Genomic DNA, 17686 nt, shown 5'->3' on the forward strand with positions numbered 1-17686 from the left:
GAGACCGGCAGCAGGTCTGATGGCGGTCAGGAGCGTGCTCTGTGGGTGTGCGTGGGGACCAGCCCTGTGAATCCCCCCTTGCACACCCCAGACACGTGTAGGGCAATCCCCCATCCCCTCTGCAGGGGAACAGCATCTTATGGGTGTGTGCGGGGGCCGGGGCACCTCTTACTGTGTTTTCTGAGGCCACAAGCTGAGCTGAGTCTCCCATGCCAGAATATGACCTGGAGTCTTTGCTCCCCTCTACCAAAAAAATGTGCTCCCAATGAACATGCAGAGCTCCCAAGCCATCATCACCCCGGTGTGAAGATGGATGCTGGGAAACGTGGTTTGCTCAAAGCTGGGGCAGCCCTGGCCAAGCGGAGGTGGCGATTACGGATGAGTGTCCCTGTCACCTCTGGAGTGCAGCAGCTTAAACGACTTTGGCAGCTTAAATGACTTCTGCGGCAGCAAAAGCCTGCACTGGTGAATGTGTATTAGCCTGTGAGTTCAGGGAGCCAGGCAGCTGTTCTGGAGACAGCTCAGGAGACTGAGAGGGGGTTAATACAATAGTAAATCAGCAGGAGGCAGCTGGTCCGCCAGAGCTGCATTATAAAACCATCAGACATCTGCAACATTCACCTTTATGAGTGTGGCCTTTGGAAAGGCTCCTTGTTCCCTGGCTGCTCAGAGCAGCTGCCAGGGCGGCTGCAGCAGCGGGTGGGAATGGGCAGCACTTCCCAGGTGAAGCCCAGGGAGAGGTTTTCGGCTTTGGGCTCTGAGAGCTGTGGTGATGGAGGGAGCAGCTGTGTGGCCATAAACCCGTGTGCTCCCTCCTGAAAAACCAGCCGAGGGCCACTTCATCTGAGCTGCTGCAGGGCGGGCTGTCCCCCTCCCGGGAGGTCTGAGCTGGTCTGTGCTCAGGGCTGTTCCTGCCCCACCAGAGACCCTGCCCACCTTAGCGTGCTTCCCCCACAGCCCCCATTTGAAAAAATAAAACCTTTTTCACTCTGCAGAGGGCCAGGAGGTATAACTCCGTGGTCAGCACAGCTCAGCGTTTGGTGTTTGTAGAGCTGAAGAAGCTTTTGTGGCAGCCGAGGTGCTCAGTGCAGGCAGGAGAGCAAGGAGCCCTGATGTGGGCTGAGCCATGTCCTGCCCACAGCATCCTCACCCCATACAGGTGCCCGGCATCTGCAGGCTTGTTTTGCACAGCACCACAGCCCATCACTGTGCCCCGCTGCGATCCAGGCCATGGGGCCAGGCAGAGGTGGTTTAACAACACCAAGTGTGCAGAGACATCAGGGAGGCGCTGAGCCATTGCCTAAAACCCAATTGCTGAGACACCAAAGTTGTGAGAATAAACCTCTTGGTGTTCCTCTTGCCTGGTGTTGCTCTTCTTTCCAGCCCAGCAGAGGGGAGGGTGGAAAACTCTCCATGTCTTGTAAAGCCCATCTCAGCCAGAGCCTTCAGAGAGGTTAATGCTGCTGCTTCTGCTCTGGATTTGTGCTCCAAGTGAACAGCCATGAATCCTTGTGCCTGGAGCTGCGCCCTGCTACCAGGGACGTCTCCTTGGCTGTCACTGCAGTGAGCGATGGAGGTCTGGTGTGCTGTACTGTGCTTGCTCGTGAGCTGTGATGGGCTCAGGTGAAGGCAGCTCGGTTTGCAGGAAGAAATGCGGTAGCTGGGTCCATATTTCAGGTCTCTTACCAGACCTGCCTGGCTGCTGCTGCTGCACTGGTGTGCCCAGCTGAGCTCCAGGCCCTGCCTTCCTCTCCCAGTGCTCACCGCTCCCCTCCCTGCAAGCCAGCATGACCTCTGCGGTGATTTTATGAGCATAAATCCCTCGGTCAGCAGCGCGTCCCAGCTTCTGCCATAAAACAGATGGGGGTTGTGCTGCAGCGACGTGGGTGTATGTGGCGGTGGTTGGGACCACTGTTGCCCCTGCCCCTCCAGTCAGAGGTGACACCAGTTCTCCTCAGATGAGCAGAATTTTAAATGCTAGTTAACCTGGGTTGGATGCTAATTAATCTGGGTTGGTGGTGGGTATCAGTAGGAAGTTTGCAGGACAGGTGGCCCTGGGGGAAACCGTGGGAGGGTCGTGCTCTGCCTTGGCTGCCCGAGTGCGTTCACTGGACTTGAGTTCATTTTCCGGTCGCTTGATTAAAAATAAAAATTTTGCTCAATTAAAAATAAAAAATGAGCCTCCATGTTTAGTGCAGGCGGGCCTTGGGGTGAAGACTGAGCTGTGGGTACGTTCTCCATGCTGTGTTAGGACGCTGGTGCCTGTAGCCAGCGGCTCTGCCGGGTTCCAACCTGCACTGGGACGCAGAGCCCGTGTCCCACTGCCTGCGGCCACAGAGATCCAGCAGGAAAAACTTCACTGACTCGCTCACCCCAGCCTTTCATTTACTTACCGTATTTTTAGCTCCCAGCCCCATTAAGGTTTCTGTGCTTTGGCAAAAGCTGTTCTCTTCACTCTCCCGGCTGCGGCTGGTCCCCAGGGCACAGGTCCCCTTCGCAGGAGGGACATGGTGCGGCTGCCCGCGGGAGGGCTGTAGGCAAGCCCCGAGCGCTGCCTGCTCCTGGCAGGGCACAGGGAAAGGGCAAACGGCCAGCTCAGCTCGTTCAAACCCGGCAGCGTGGAGGGGAAGGCTCTAAAGGAGGGCGGTTTGAGATGGAGCGGTGGTTAGGGAAGGGGACACCTTGGCCGGAAGCTTCTGAAGGATGTGTGAACCAGTGAACCAGTGCAATGTCATTCCTGGGCTCTGGAAAAACCCGGGTTGTGAAATCTTGGGAAATGCAAGAACATCTCTGCAACATGGCGTTTGCATGCCCTGAACCTTGTTACTGCATTTGATCCACCTTCAGTGTTTACAATATTCTTTTGTTGTCGTTGCCTCTATCTTTCCTGCAGAAACGGCAGATTTTGGTGACAGTCATCGAAATCTGCCTGCCGCTGCTCTTTGCTGCCATCCTGATAGCGCTGCGGCACCGGGTACACTCCGTCAGCCACCCCAACGCCACCATCTACCCCCCCCAGTCTGTGGATGACCTGCCGGGCTTCTTCTACCGCCGGCGCCCCAGCAACCCCTGGGAGCTGGCGTACGTCCCCTCCGACAGCAGCGCCGTCAGGAGCATCGCCGAGGCGGTGGAGAGAGCTTTACCCATCAGCATCAGAGGTGAGCAGGGGCTGGGGGCAACGGCTTCCACCCCAGAAACTGGTATGAGTTTTTACTCTGATAAATCCTGATGCTCTGTTGCAGAGATGCATCAATTTTAGCAGAACTTTGAGGCAATGGTTTTATTTTTGTTTCACTAAAACTACGGGATTTTGTTTTGATTTTTGGTTGTGTTTCGTTGAATTTACCATCTAGAAAAATATCGCACTAAAATAGTTAAAGAACGTGGCTGTCACTTCTCTGAGACAAAGTATTTTTGAAAACGTGGTTGCACAGAAAATTTTAGTGCTTCATGTTCCAAACTGAAGGTACCGTTAGGATTTTCTGTGAAAGGAGAAGCTGCTGACTCCTGCTGTCAGGGAGGAGGAATTGTCTGGGTACCCTGTGATGGGTACAGCAGCATCCCATATAAACCCCCCATGTCTGACAGCAGCAGCTGGAGTGCATCCCTCGTGTCCGGGACTGAAATGATGATTTTGGTGACGGCTGAGCATCAGCCCGTCATGAGCTGCTGTGCTCTGTGCCTGCATGTCCATCTTTCCCCACTCCGCAGCCCAGGGCTTTGCCTCAGAGAGGGACTTTGAGGAGTATGTCAAGTCGGACAACCGCTCGGGCAGCGTGCTGGCCGCCGTCATCTTCAAGCACCGCTTCCCGCAGAGCACATCCCCGCTCCCCCTCCAGGTGAGCGGAGCTGGGGGGGACGGGGACGCGATGGGGGCGGCATCCTCCATCCCTCTGCCATCCCCACGTCGCTCCGTTCTGTCCCTCCGTGTGCTCCTGCCAGGTCGACTACAAGCTGCGCTTCAAGTACAGCCCGAGGAACGCACCGCGGAGCGAGCAGACAGGTCTGAACCCCAACCTGGACCGGGACTGGCACACCAGTTACCTCTTCCCGCTCTTCCAGCTGCCTGGGCCCCGCGAGGCCAAATTTGCCGATGGAGGGACGCCGGGTGAGCGCCGCCTCTGCCGCGGGCTGTTTCTCAGCCAAAGAGATGGGATTGCAGGGGTTCGCTGAGGCGCTGAGTTTTTAAATAAATTGAGTTTAACTTATTATTTTAATTAAATTAAGTTAATTCAATTAATTAGTTTAATTTTATTTAAAGACTTTAAATAAATATCTCATGACCTTTTGGGCATCACTGGCCTCTGGGTGCCTCAGCTGAGAGCAGTTGGATGTGAACAGGTTTCGCTTACATTAAATTTTAAAATTTCATTTTCTTTCTCTCTTTTTAAATGTGTTCTTAATGGAAAATTGATTTCAGGGTCCAAACTGCTCAGTGTTTATCATGCTGCTTAAATACTTTAAAAGTAAATAGAGCAATTTTGTGGTTTGAGCACAGGTTTTTAAGGAAAGCCAAACCACTGATGGAGTAGGAGACAGTGGGGACATTGCCAAAGCTGGCACTGGTTTAGGACTTGATTTTTTTGGAGCTGCTTCTGCAGTGGCAAAGGGGATATTTTCCTCAGTTGGGTTTCTCCTTCCATTGTTCAATAGCGATGTCAAGGAAAAGACTGAGAGAATGAGAAAGCGGGCGAACAGGTTTTGCTGACACAATGTAAATAAACCCAAGCCTGAGAAGACAATATCTGCTGGTTCAAACGTTCTGCAGGACGGGGTGACCAGGAGCCCAGATCAATTCCCTCATTACAGTGTTTGTTTAGTAAATTAGTTAATAAAAAACATTGTCCGTGATCTCATATTCTTACTTTTTTCCTTCTCTGCTTAGATAATTTTAAGCAACTGACTTTCAAAGTGCTTCTTTGGGGCTTTCTAAGCAGAATTCGAGTTTCCGTTCAAGTAACATGTGGCAGAAATCCCACATAAAAATAGACTAGTTGAAAAATAAAAATCTTTCACTGTTTTCTAATGCACAAAAATAATAGGATCTGTTCTTCTTCAGCAAAACCTGCATAGTAACCCCTGTTTTCTTGTTTTAAAAGCTCAACGACATTAATGGTGGTGAATGATGATGGAGAATCTCCCCCCTTACAAAAATAAAGCTGTGATTGCAGAAAGGCAACCGCAGTTTAAATTGAGTTTTCCTGCCAGCTGCTTTTAAATGATGATTATGAGAGATTTAAATTGCTGTGATGGAAATCCTTCCCAAGGCCAAGTGTGTCGATATTTTGCTTTTCTTAGGAGCTCTATTTTTTGTTTCCCATTCGTCTTCCCAAGCAATCCCTCCCACAAGGGCCATTCTTCCCCATCTGCCAACACCTCCCTCCAAACCCCAGACCTGTCTCTATTCCCCGGTGTTGTTTTTGCTGCACAGGCTATATCCGAGAAGGTTTCCTGGCGGTGCAGCACGCGGTGGACAGAGCCATCATGCAGTACCACGCCAACGCCAGCTCCACCAGCCTGCTGGAGAACATCACGGTGGTGGTGCAGCGCTTCCCCTACCCCGCCTACGTCAACGACCTCTTCCTCCTCGCCATCCAGAACCAGCTGCCCCTGCTGCTCATGCTCAGCTTCACCTACACCTCACTCAACATCGTCCGTGCCGTCGTACATGAGAAAGAGAAGAAGCTGAAGGTAACATGAGCGGGGGGACGTCTGGGTGTTCGCCACCCTCTGCGGTGTTTCCCAGTGGATGCTACATTTAAATTAGGAACAAAATCCCCGTGGGGTTTGGAGCCAGCAAGCAGGAGGTGGGGATGGCAGCGGATTAGCGAGCCCCAGAGAGGAATGTCGCTAATCCTGCCACCGGGACACGGCTCGGCTCTCCTTGCCACGTGGCCAAGGCTGCTGGGCTGAAGGGCTGGTGTTTCACGTGTGCTTGGAAGGTGGCTTGGAGAGAGGGCCACACTCGTGGCTTCCCGAGTTTTATAGATTCAAGAGTTCAGTGTGTTGGAAGCAAGATTTTTATCTTCTGAATGTAGAAACTCGTGTGTCTGAGTTGTGTTGTGGGGGCGGCTGGAGCTCGGCTGATGTGGTTGTGACATCAGGGCTGAGTGTGCCAGGCCGGGCTTCCCCCGGCTGGGGGATTGTCCTGTCCTCTGCCCCATGACCATGGTGGCCCTGCTGACCTCAGCTGCTGTGGCTTTGGGATCAGCTCAGCTCTTTGGGGAGATGTTCTCCTGTGGCGGTGGCAGCCCCTGTCCAGGGAGGTGAGGGACACCATGGGAAGCCGAAGGCTGTGCAACACCGCTTTGGTGGCACCTGGGGCTGCCGCCCCCATCTCTAGTGCTGCAGGGCAAAGCCACCACCACCGCCCTGACCAGCTGGGCAGTGTGGGTGCAGACCTGGGTGACAGCGTGACCTCCCCGCAGGAGTACATGCACATGATGGGCCTCAGCAACTGGTTGCACTGGAGCGCCTGGTTCCTCATGTTCTTCCTCTTCCTCCTGGTGTCTGTGTTTTTCGTCACCGTGCTCTTCTGTGTCAAGGTGAGTGTCTTTCCCCAGGCCACCATTCTGCAGGCCAGAAGCCAGGGGTGACAAGGCTCTTCTGCCATGGGCTGGATGGTTCTGGTATCTCAGGACTCCTCCAGCTGTGTAACAGAAACTGGAGTTGGTCTTTTCCAGAGCTGGGTGGGCAGACTTGCCCCTCACTGCAGCCTTTCACATCAGGGGTGACCTCTCAGGAGGAGGCTGAGGGGTGGGAGCCCCACGGGCACCGGGGTGGTCCCAGCAGTCCCGTGCAGAGCAGGAGCACCCTGCTCCTGCAGCGCTGCCCGCCCTTGGAGAGGCTCGAGCTCTCTGCTTGTACCCACACCATGAGAAGCAGGAGGTGGCGGCCTGGATGCTGAGCAAGGTGTCCCCTGCATCACAGATGGGCAACCCGTATTTCTTTCCTCTGGAGGGGTCTAGGAGGGCTCAGGTGTTCTCACCTATCTCTCAGTTTGTCTTTAACCCATGAAGAACAGGTCTTGGCTGCCCACACGTGCCTGCAGCCATGGCCAGTTTTGCCAGCCCTGGGCGTAACCAGGTTTTCTTGGTAGGTGAGCGAACAGGGAGCAGTGCTCACCAACAGTGACCCCACGCTGGTGTTCACCTTCCTTGCTATCTTCTCCATCTCCTCCATCTCCTTCAACTTCATGGTGAGCACCTTCTTCTCGAGAGGTGAGTCCTTCCATGCGTTGCTGACCCGCAGGCTGGGCGGGTGAACCATGCACACAGGTGGTTCATTACGGGTCTCATGATGTAAAACCTTTGGTTAATTTTGGCTGGGAGGCAGCTCTGGAGGTCATCGGTCCATTCTGCTCAAGGCAGGGCCAGCTCCAGAGTTAGGTGAGGTTGCGCAGGGCTCCGTGTTGGATAACTTGCTTTGACATGTGGAGGGGGGACCTTTCTTCCCTTTTTTGGCTACATTTTCCCCATGGTTTGTGGGAAGGGACGTGTGTGCTGTCGCTTCCCAAACCAGACCAGCTCATGTGCATCATCTGGCTGTCTTGTCCCCAGGGCACTCTGCCCTGGGATGGGCAGGGTGCTTCTGCAGCTGCCCACTGCATGGTTGGGGTCCAGCGCTACTCCTGCCGTGCCATGGGGCATGGGCACATCCTCATCCTGTCCCTCTGTAACCACACTTGGTGCAAAAGGTTTGAATCTCCAGGAATGGAAAGCTGGTGAGAAATATTAGGTAGTGTCACCATATTATTGACATTTTCCCTCCTGCTTTTCTCTGTGCTGGCAGCAAACGTCGCGGCTGCCGCTGGCGGCTTCCTCTACTTTTTCTCCTACATCCCTTACTTCTTCATCTCGCCCCGCTATGACCTGATGTCCCACAGCCAGAAGCTGGCGTCCTGCCTCATCTCCAACGTGGCCATGGCCATGGGGGCACAGCTGATAGGCATGTTCGAAGGAAAAGGTGAGCAAGTGTCTCCCATGCTTCAGGAGAGGAGCCAGGCTTTTTTTGTGGTGTGTATGTTGGGAGTGGCTTGCATGTGGTGCGAAGGGTGGAAAGAAGCCAGGGAGAAACTCTTTGCTGCTCCTAACGAGAGCAGGAGGGTTAATTGCTGTTTGCTCCCGCAGGTCATATCAGCGCCAGGGCTCTGCCCCTCTGACCCATGCCCCTGGCAGTCTGGGCTGTGCAAAATGCCATCATCGCTTCAATTACAAAGCAAACTCTGTTCTAAGGGATGGGAACCCATTGCATTTCCTCCTTCCCAATATATATTTTCAATTTCTGTGTTAATAAGAATTTGCTGTCAGTTCTAGCAGTGTCCACGCTTTTGAAAAGCGGTGGCACTAAAAGGGTGGCTGGAGGACAGTTTGCTTCTTTCCAGAGTTGCAGCTGGATGTGACAGAAGAAGCGTGATGGGGTGGGAAGCCTCAAGATGTCAGTGCATGTTCTGCTGCATCTTTTCTTTCCTTGGAAGGGTGACTGTAGAGCCGTGCATGTGCTCCTCCTTATGAAGCAGTGTGTTAGGGCAGGGGATGCTATCTGACAGTCTTGGAGAAGACTTTGTCTTTCTGGAGGACACAGGAGGGCTCTCAGCAGAAGTAAGCAGTGCCCTGTGTGCATTGCAGGGACTGGCATTCAGTGGAGGGACCTCATGAAGCCCGTCAGCGTGGATGACAACTTCACCTTGGCCCAAGTGCTGGGGATGCTGCTCCTGGATTCGGTGCTCTACGGCGTGGTGGCCTGGTATGTGGAGGCTGTCTTCCCCGGGGAGTACGGCGTGCCTCAGCCCTGGTACTTCTTCTTGACGGTGAGCACTGCTTACACACCCCTTCCAGCGAGCTTGACGGGCATCTCTCGGGGATGGTCCCTGCCTCTGTGCTATGCATTGGCTATACCTATGTACAAGGGTGGCACCATCTGCCCTCCAAAATCAAGTGGTCTGCAGCATGTCCTCAGTAAACACTGATGCAGCTGTATTTTTTTACAGAATACGAAGGTCTTGTGGGCTTTAAGTCTTTGTCCTGACACTTGCTGGCATGCAGGGTGGTGTTAAGTGTCTCCATGCCCAAGCGGAGGCATTGGAGAGAAGCCTCAGGTGTGAGCAACCAGATCCGGTCATTTGAAACTGCCCAAGTGCTGTGATCTGGGCGGACCTGGGCAGTCTGTGTCCCACTGCCAGCCTCCATGTGCTAGTGCCAGGGGATGGGTGGCAACTGTCACCCTGTCAGCTGAGCTGCCCTCGCTCTGCCAAGTCAAATGCTTGGCATCGCCTTCAGTGGCTATAGCTGCGGTGGTTACTGCTGAGAATTTTTGAACCACAGCAACATGGTCAATTTTGATCATGTGAACGTATCCCTTGTTATTTGAGTGGAAAGTTTCTCCTCCTCCCCTTGAAATTCCTTATCCCAGCATTATTTCACTCCAGCATCCCACTCCCTCTTGCAGCTAGACCAGAGTAGCAAAGATACAGGTGTCTGCCAAACGCCTCAGTGGGATGCTGATTTTGAATCCAGGAGTTGTTAAATTGCTATTTCCACAGGGATCTGAGGTCCTGAACACTTATTTTCATTCCTGGAGAGCCAGGTCAAAAAAAAGGCTGTAATTGCTGCAGCTGGAGCCCAGGCTTTTTGTATTTAGTGTATGTCAAGGTTTTTAGAGGGGATGATCACCCATTGTGTGGGCTTTTCTGGACAGGGTGCTTCTGCCTGAGCAGTTGTGCTTCTCATCAAAGTACTGACCCTTTCCATGGGACTGATGATGGGGAAAAGCTGCCTGTGTAATCATGGGCAATCCTGCTGTAAGGGAAAGCCAGAGGAAGGCAGCAGGGCGGGAGGAGCAGCTTCATCCTCTGTCTGACCTGCCTGCCGAGGATGTGCTGGGTGGCAATTCCCAGGCCAAAGAGAGTGGTCATGGAGATCCCTGGGAGGCATCTGCATGGGAGGAGGCGGGTGGATGAGGCTGGGGAGAGGAGATGGTCTCTGCCTGTGCCTGAGTTTCTCTCTCTCTTCCTTCTTCCATCAGCCCTCGTACTGGTGCGGGCGCCCCAGGACTGTCGTGGGAAAAGAGAAGGAGGAGGAGGAGGACCCTGAGAAAGCCCTGAAGAGCCAGTACATTGAGGAAGAACCTGCCGACCTCGTGTCAGGAATCAAAATAAAGCACCTTTCCAAGGTACAGACTGCCCAGCACAGCACAAACACATCATAATGTTGGTTTTGTAAAAAGTGCTGCCTGCGGGTGGCTTTCTTATCATTCCACTGCCTTCCTTGCCTGGGGCTGTGTTGCTTGGCTGCTGTAAGGCAGGTAGGGCTTTTCCCCAGAGCTGGCTGCTTTCTGTTGTGGGCTGAATTGTTAGGTACTTGCAGGTGCAATGACATCTATATTTAACCTGGATTAGACCTGTTGTCTGATGCCAAAACCACTTGAACATCACGGGCTTTGACTGCTGGGTGGAACGGAGAGGGCAGGTCTGAGAGCACTTGCCTTGAGTGCAGCATTGACTTGTTAACGTGATCTCTGCAGGTCTTCAAAGTGGGAAACAAGATGAAAGAGGCAGTCAAGGACCTAACAGTGAACATGTACGAAGGGCAGATCACCGTCCTGCTGGGACACAACGGCGCTGGGAAGACCACCACTCTGTCCATGCTCACAGGTAGGAGCCGCGTCCCACTGTGAGGCTGGCACGGGGCAGGGAAGAGCTGATGGCTTGACTTGCAAAGAGGGCCTGAACCCCATCTCCGAGCTTGAGGAGGGGTTTTTCTTCTTCTCTGGAGTACCTTCAGTTCACTGAGCTGTTGGCCAAGGATGCTGGGGTATTGAGAGGCCCGTTGCCACCTGGGGAGACAGAGGGAGCGTGGGGGTCTCTGCCCAGTGCTCCATGAGAGTGGGATCAGCCAGAGGGGGAAATGACAGCCAGTCTTTGTGTTGAAGAGCCCCGAGAAGAGAAATGACCTGCTATGAGTCTTTGCAGGCTTTGTCATGAAAAGGCAAGGAGGGCACGGACCAAGAACTGGTCGTCTTCATTCCTGAGCTGCTGAGCTCCAGGCAGCCTATTTTGGCACGATGGACAGACTTAGGTGACCTTCGATGGTCCTTTCTTCCTCTTTCCCTGTCACTCTGCGCTGCTCCTGCCACCCAGGGTGCTCACAGGACCTTCCCTGGAGATCTGCCCTGGCCTTGCCTGGACCTCTGCCAGGCTTGCCTGCCCACCTCACTGCCTGCCCGCTCCGGCAGCACTGCCGGGTCCACCTCCTGCCTCTGGATGCCGTGCAGCCCACCCTGCAGGCGGGAGGAGAAAGCTGCCGTGCCCCAGCTTGAACAAGAGACCAGCTTGCTCAAATTTTGGCAGAAAGCTGGGGTGGGGGATGCCCAACAGGACCCCCACCTTTGGCTCTTCGCCACCCGGGATTATCCTCAGAACCTGAGCCGAGGTCGCTGTGTCTCGCTCCTCCCAGGTCTGCATTCGCCAACGGGTGGGCAGGCGTACATCAATGGCTATGAGATCTCCCAGGACATGGTCCTGATCCGCCGCAGCCTGGGCCTGTGTCCCCAGCACGATGTTCTCTTTGACAACATGACAGTGGAAGAACACCTCCACTTCTACGCAGGGGTGAGCAGGGTGCTTGTTGGGAGCATCTCCAGGCCCCTGGGAGCCAGCCCTGGGGGACGCACCCCTGCAGCCACCCCGTGGCTTCCTGGAGGCTGGGAAAGCTTGGTGAGATCCATTGAGCAGAACAGCCCTTGCCTCCTCTTTCTGCCTCATCTGCATGCAGGAGCTCCCTGCTTGCCTGATGGAAGAGCGGAGGGTTTGGGGCAGCGTGGCTCTCTGGAGACCCCCGTGCTGGCTGTGCCAGTTCCTTTGGGGTTGGGCAGGAGTCCATCTCTTTGCTTCCCCACTTCCCTGCCTGAGTGTGGAGGAGGGAGCATGGTGGGGTTTAGCAGCCGGTTGCTGGTGTGGTGGGAAGGGTCGTTGCCAGAGACACCCCTGCAGTGAGCCTTACCCTCCCTTTTTCCTATCTGGCAGCTGAAGGGGTACCCACCATCCAAGTGCCCCGAGGAGATCAACCACATCCTGAGGATCCTCAACCTGGAGGACAAGCGCCACTCCCTGACCAAGGCGCTTTCTGGTGGCATGAAGCGCAAGCTCTCCATTGGCATCGCCCTCATTGGGGACTCCAAGGCAAGTGTATTTGGTGCAGCTTGCCTTGAACTTTTCTCCCTGGGGCCTATGTAGGCCCTTCTGGTAGTGCTGAGGTTGTCTCTCACCTGTGGTGAGACAGTGGGAGATGCAGGGACAGAGAGGAGGGGGCAGGAGCACCCTCACAAAAAGGGACAACTCTGAGGACCACCCTGAGGCTGCAGTGCAGCTCTGCTGCCTGGTAGCTGCTCCCCCAAGCAAGACCATCGCATGTATGTTGGGAGGTCAAGGCTCTTTCTGGGCCTTGGGGTTGCCATCTCTTGTGCTGCTGTGCCTCTCCCAGCCCCTCTTTGACCAGCACCCGTCTCCTGTGTGCAGGTGGTGATGCTGGATGAGCCGACGTCGGGGATGGACCCAGCCTCTCGCAGGGCCACGTGGGACCTCCTGCAGCAGCAGAGGAGCAACCGCACCATCCTGCTGACCACCCACTTCATGGATGAGGCTGACCTGCTGGGGGACCGCATCGCTATCATGGCCAAGGGCGAGCTGCAGTGCTGCGGCTCCTCGCTCTTCCTCAAGCGTAAATACGGTAAGGGAGGAGCAGGCAGGCCGTGCTCGATGTCTTCTCCTTGCCAGGGAGGAGAAGGAGGGAGATACAGGGCGGGGAGGAGGACCCACTGCTCCTTGCCTGGTGGCTGCTTGCTCCCGATTGTGTTCTTCTGCCTCTTCTGAGGCCCATGCCCACACTTGCTCCTGCATTGTGTCCATAGCCCAGGCAAAGCCATCAATGCTCTGCAGTGCCTCAGCATCCTTCTCTGTTCCATCACCCCACGGCCAGGCTGGGCTGTGATTTACCCTCCTCTCCCTTCTCTTGTGGCTCTGCCCAGGGGCAGGATATCACATGGTGATGGTGAAGGAGCCCTACTGCAACCTGGGGGAGATCTCCCGCCTCATCTGTCAGTACGTGCCCAATGCCACCATGGAGAGCAATGCCGGGGCAGAGCTATCCTTCATCCTGCCCAAGGAGAGCACACACAGGTAACGGCATCGTCCTCTGCATTCCTTCCTTGAGTGGGTCGCCTTGGCTGCACACGCTGGGGCACACACTGTTGTCACGGGCTTGCTGGAAAGGGGAGCTGCTCCCTGCATCTTTGGGAGGGTGCAGGAGGAGGCACAATGCAGCGCTGATCTTGGAAAATTGAGTTCCCCGTTTCAGCACCATCCTCCCCTGTGTCTGCTGGCACACCGCTCTCTTGCGCCCCTGCCCACCGTGTCATTGCCCGTGCAGCAACTGCCCGGGACAGCGCTGGTTGCTGGTAGCTGGCGACGGCTGCGCTGTGGAGGGTGGCGCAAACAAGGCTGGTTGGTTTGGCTCTGAAATTAAATACTTCGAATGCTGTGTTCAGGTTTGGGCCCCTCATGACAAGAAAGATCTTGAGGTGCTAGAGCGAGTTCAGAGAAGGGCAATGGAGCTGGTGAAGGGTCTGGGGCACAAGTCTGATGGGGAGTGGCTGAGGGACCTGGGGCTGTTTAGCCTGGAGAAAAGGAGGCTGAGGTGAGACCTTATCGCTGTCTACAGCTACCTGAAAGGAGGTTGTAGCAAGGTGGGAGTTGGTCTTTTCTCACAAGTAACAAGCGATGGGATGAGAGGAAATTGCCTCAAGTTGCAGCAGGGGCAGTTTAGTTCAGACAATAGGAAAAGCTTCTTCCCAGAAGGGGTTGTCAGGCATTGGAACAGGCTGCCCAGGGAAGTGGTGGAGTCACCATCCTTGGAGGGGTTTAAAAGATGTGTAGATGAGGTTCTTAGGGACACGGTTTAGTGGTGGACTTGGCAGTGTTAGGTTAATGGTTGGACTTGATGATCTTAAAGGTCTTTTCCAACCTAAACGACTCTATGATTCTATATGGATCGCTGAGGCTGCCTATGGCAAGAAAGAGCAGAAGATGGAGCCCGAAAGCTGCTCTCCTGGGAAGAGCGGGGTGCTGAGTGCTGCAGGCAGCCCCAGCGCTGGCTGCAGGACTGATGCCCAAGGGGATCTTAACCTCTGAGTGTCCCCTCTCATCCTCTCCTTGAATTTGGCTGTGCTGAAATCCAAGGCCTGGGGACCAGGGTAGTGCACTGCACAGCTTTGCCTGCCATCCATTAAATGCAGGAAGCACCATCTTCCTGATGCCCCCAAACAGAGGGTTGCTCTGCTGGGTGGATCTGGCTCTTGATGCTAGGAGAAGGGCTGAGCGGCAGCATCTAACGCTTTGCTTCTCCGTTCAGGTTTGAGGCCCTGTTCACGGAGCTGGAGCAGAAGCGGGAAGAGCTGGGCATCGCCAGCTACGGCGCCTCGGTCACCACCATGGAGGAAGTCTTCCTGAGGTAGGCAGAGGGGGCTGGTCCCGGTGGCGTGTCATCTGATGGTGACCCATCCCCATGTGCTTCAGTGATGGCGGCGTCATACGCAGCTCCTCCGGGGCACATGTTGGGTTTTGTCTCTTGGATTTGGCTTCCCCAGCTCGGAACAGCTTGATCCTGCCCGGGATCAAGTTTCGTCACCCGCTTTCCCTCCTGGTGCAGGGTTGGGAAGCTGGTGGACTCCAGCATGGATATCCAGGCCATCCAGCTACCTGCTCTCCAGTACCAGCACGAGAGACGCTCCAACGATTGGGCCATGGATGACTCCAGCAGCCTGAGCGGCATGACAGACATGACGGACGACAGCGGGGCACTCATTACGGAGGACTGCTCCAGCATCAAGCTCAACACTGGCGTGAGTGCTGGGACTGTCAGTGCAGCAGGGACGGGGAGAGGGCATGTGAAGGGGTTTTTGGAACAGGGTCACCAGGTGGAGCCTCCCCTACGGCTGGTCTCGTTGCATGTGGCTTGGATGATCAAAATTGGAAGGTCAAATTGGAATCTGCATCTTTAGGGCAAATTATTTTTAGGATTATTGGGGTTGATCACTACTATCCTCTTCTTGTTAATCTTGAGGTCTACAGAGGTGCTCTTGAGGGTGTTCTAGGTGATCTAAAGTAGTTTTCACCTCTGCTTGCTACATCACTTGGGATTTCCAGCAGGGAGGTGAGGAAAACCATTTTCCTTCCCTCGCTAGGCTTGTGTTTCAGATCCCTGGCAGCCCCTCAAGGCCTGCTGCCTATGCACCTGTGATAAATTTCCCTGCACTTCTCAAGGACACGTCTCAAAGGCAGAAGGGGAGAAAGACGTTTATGGGTTTAAAAAGCAAAGAAGGTGCTTGCAGGGTCCAGGCTGGGAGCTACCAGGTGTCTCAGCCCGATGGCTTTGGCAGGTGGCCGTGCTGCAGTAATCCTGTTTGTGAACTTCAAATGCTGAGAGTTGGAGGAAAGCAAAGGTCACGGCTGAAGCTGCTTTTAACACCTGAGATCCCATAGTGACTGCATCCTGTTGGGAAGCCGTGGAGTCCAATGGGCTGACCTGCTGTGCTGGAGTCAAGCAGCTGCCCTGCTAATCCCTGGACAGGCTTGGCTGGAGAGCAGGCTCTGCTGCCAGCTCCTGGGCTACCTGCAGGATGGGGAGGTGGTTTTGGGGTCATTCCCCCCATCAGCTGCGTGAGGTGACATGGCTAGTGGGGCTGTGTGCAGCTGGCAGGGCTGGTGTTGACCTGACTTCTCCCCTCCCAGTTCTACCTGTGCTGCCAGCAGTTCTACGCCATGTTCATGAAGCGAGCCATGTACAGCTGGCGCAACTGGAAGATGGTGGCGGCGCAGTTCCTCGTGCCTCTGATCTTTACTGCCTTTGCCCTCATCGTGGCCAAGACCTTCCCAGGACCCCGGGACTCCTCCCTGCTGAGGCTGACGCTGGAGCCCTACGGCCAGACCATCGTGCCTTTCTCCATCTCAGCCGCCTCGGGTCTGTCGCAGAGGTTGGCAGAGCAGTACGTGGAGCTGCTGGACGCCCAGCGTCAGTCACCGCTGGAGGTGCTCGGTGAGGGTTCATGCAGCACCCGTGGGGTGTGCAGGAGCATTGGGCTTCTCCTGCCAGGGCCCTTGGTGTGGGTGGCTCAGGTCCCAGCTGCGGCATACCTGACGTATCCCCTTGTATCGTCTCCTGCACAGGAGGGTCCCACAGTTGGCAGGACCCCTCCTCGCCCAAGCAGAGCTGCGTTCTCCATAACTCTGCATTTGTGGCCATCATCGGGGCTAGGGTGGGCCACCAGGGCTGGCACTGCTTAGGGTCTTTTCCAGTTGGCCTCAGTTAGCTCTCATGTGCTGGAGCCTGCTCATAACAGCCATGGTGGTGTTCGATAGGTGGCCTGGAGGACTACCTCATCTCAAGAGCCTCTGAGGAAGGGGGAGCCTTCAACGAGCACTACATTGCAGCCGCCTCCTTTGAAGGAGCCGGGAACCGCACGGTGGTCACTGCGCTCTTCAACAACCAGGCATATCACTCCCCCGCCACGGCCCTTATGCTGGCCGACAACGCTGTCTTCAGGGTACTGGCGGGTCCCAACGCCTCCATCACAGTCACCAACTACCCTCAGCCCCGCAACATCACTGAGAAGGCCAAAGACCAGCTCATGGAGTATGTCTGATGGCACAGCACTTGCTTTCCTACCAGGGCTCGTGACTGCCATGGGTGCGGATGGGCTTGGTTCTGCTGTTGTCAGTGGAGGAGCCAGGCTGGAGCTGCTCAGACCCAAACATAGCTGTGATTGTACTCGGGAGGTCAGGAGAGCAAAGCTGTGTACATGACTTACTTGCCTGAGCCTGGCAGCCACGTCACCCCATGCACATATCTCAGTGGTTGGGTATTCCCCTCTAGATAGTGGTTGGGGTTGGTTTTCACCGAGTGTTCAGGGCAGAGAGGGCTGTATGGCTGTACGCTTCACAAAATCCTGCCTTCAGGGTCTCTGAACCTCACCTGTACCAGAGGGGACATGCATGAGGCCTCACAAAGGCAGGGCAGAGGTTTGTGGTGGGCTAGGAGGGCTGTGCGTGGGAGATGCTCATCTTACAGAGATGTACTTTTACTGTGGGGTGTTTCTTCTGCATGCTGGCTTGCTGGGTGAGTGTAGCCTCCACAAGAAGCATGGTGTGGGTGTGCTGTCTCTGTGTAGCCTCAGCGTTGATCTGTCAAGCTGTCCCTGTCCTGACCTGCCCCGATGCTCTCTCTCCCCACAGAGGCCAGACCGGGTTTGCCATTGCCATCAACTTGCTGTACGGCATGGCCTCGCTCGCCAGCACCTTTGCTCTGCTGCTGGTCAGCGAGCGAGCCATCAAAGCCAAGCACGTCCAGTTTGTCAGCGGCGTCTACGTGGTCAACTTCTGGCTTTCTGCCCTGCTCTGGGACATCATCAACTTCCTCATCCCTTGTGCTCTGATGCTGGTGAGTCACTCCTGACACCCCAGTACTCTCCTGTCCGTCCCTTGGGTGGGAGCTCTGGGTGCTGCTCCTCTGGGAGAGCTGGGGCATGTGTGGGTGCAGGGAAAAGGATGAGGCCACTGGCATTGTCTCAGTTAATAGAAAGGACCAGTAAGAAAGCTGTCCCTTGATCCTGCTGGGAGCTGGGCCATGGCCAACCA

At 55.2% G+C, this 17686-nt stretch overlaps 1 protein-coding gene across 3 annotated transcripts in view; it reads left to right on the forward strand.

Annotated features, from left to right (window-relative positions):
• Window positions 1–17686, forward strand: part of ABCA3 (ATP binding cassette subfamily A member 3) — a 29281-nt gene that overhangs the window by 6091 nt on the left and 5504 nt on the right. For 2 of the 3 annotated variants that reach the window (XM_065645282.1, XM_065645281.1), the window contains exons 3-21: window positions 2894–3158; window positions 3712–3839; window positions 3943–4108; window positions 5432–5691; window positions 6429–6545; window positions 7100–7220; window positions 7792–7965; window positions 8628–8809; window positions 10024–10170; window positions 10522–10651; window positions 11454–11608; window positions 12023–12178; window positions 12515–12725; window positions 13024–13174; window positions 14406–14504; window positions 14703–14895; window positions 15785–16088; window positions 16412–16685; window positions 17285–17489. In XM_065645282.1, coding sequence (XP_065501354.1) covers window positions 2894–3158; window positions 3712–3839; window positions 3943–4108; window positions 5432–5691; window positions 6429–6545; window positions 7100–7220; window positions 7792–7965; window positions 8628–8809; window positions 10024–10170; window positions 10522–10651; window positions 11454–11608; window positions 12023–12178; window positions 12515–12725; window positions 13024–13174; window positions 14406–14504; window positions 14703–14895; window positions 15785–16088; window positions 16412–16685; window positions 17285–17489 — 3438 coding nt within the window. The remainder of the gene's footprint in view (window positions 1–2893; window positions 3159–3711; window positions 3840–3942; window positions 4109–5431; window positions 5692–6428; window positions 6546–7099; window positions 7221–7791; window positions 7966–8627; window positions 8810–10023; window positions 10171–10521; window positions 10652–11453; window positions 11609–12022; window positions 12179–12514; window positions 12726–13023; window positions 13175–14405; window positions 14505–14702; window positions 14896–15784; window positions 16089–16411; window positions 16686–17284; window positions 17490–17686) is intronic. The other variant, XM_065645283.1, reaches the window with a different exon arrangement.

This window comes from Caloenas nicobarica, chromosome 14 (assembly GCF_036013445.1).
Source record: "Caloenas nicobarica isolate bCalNic1 chromosome 14, bCalNic1.hap1, whole genome shotgun sequence".
Taxonomy (NCBI): Eukaryota; Metazoa; Chordata; class Aves; order Columbiformes; family Columbidae; genus Caloenas; species Caloenas nicobarica.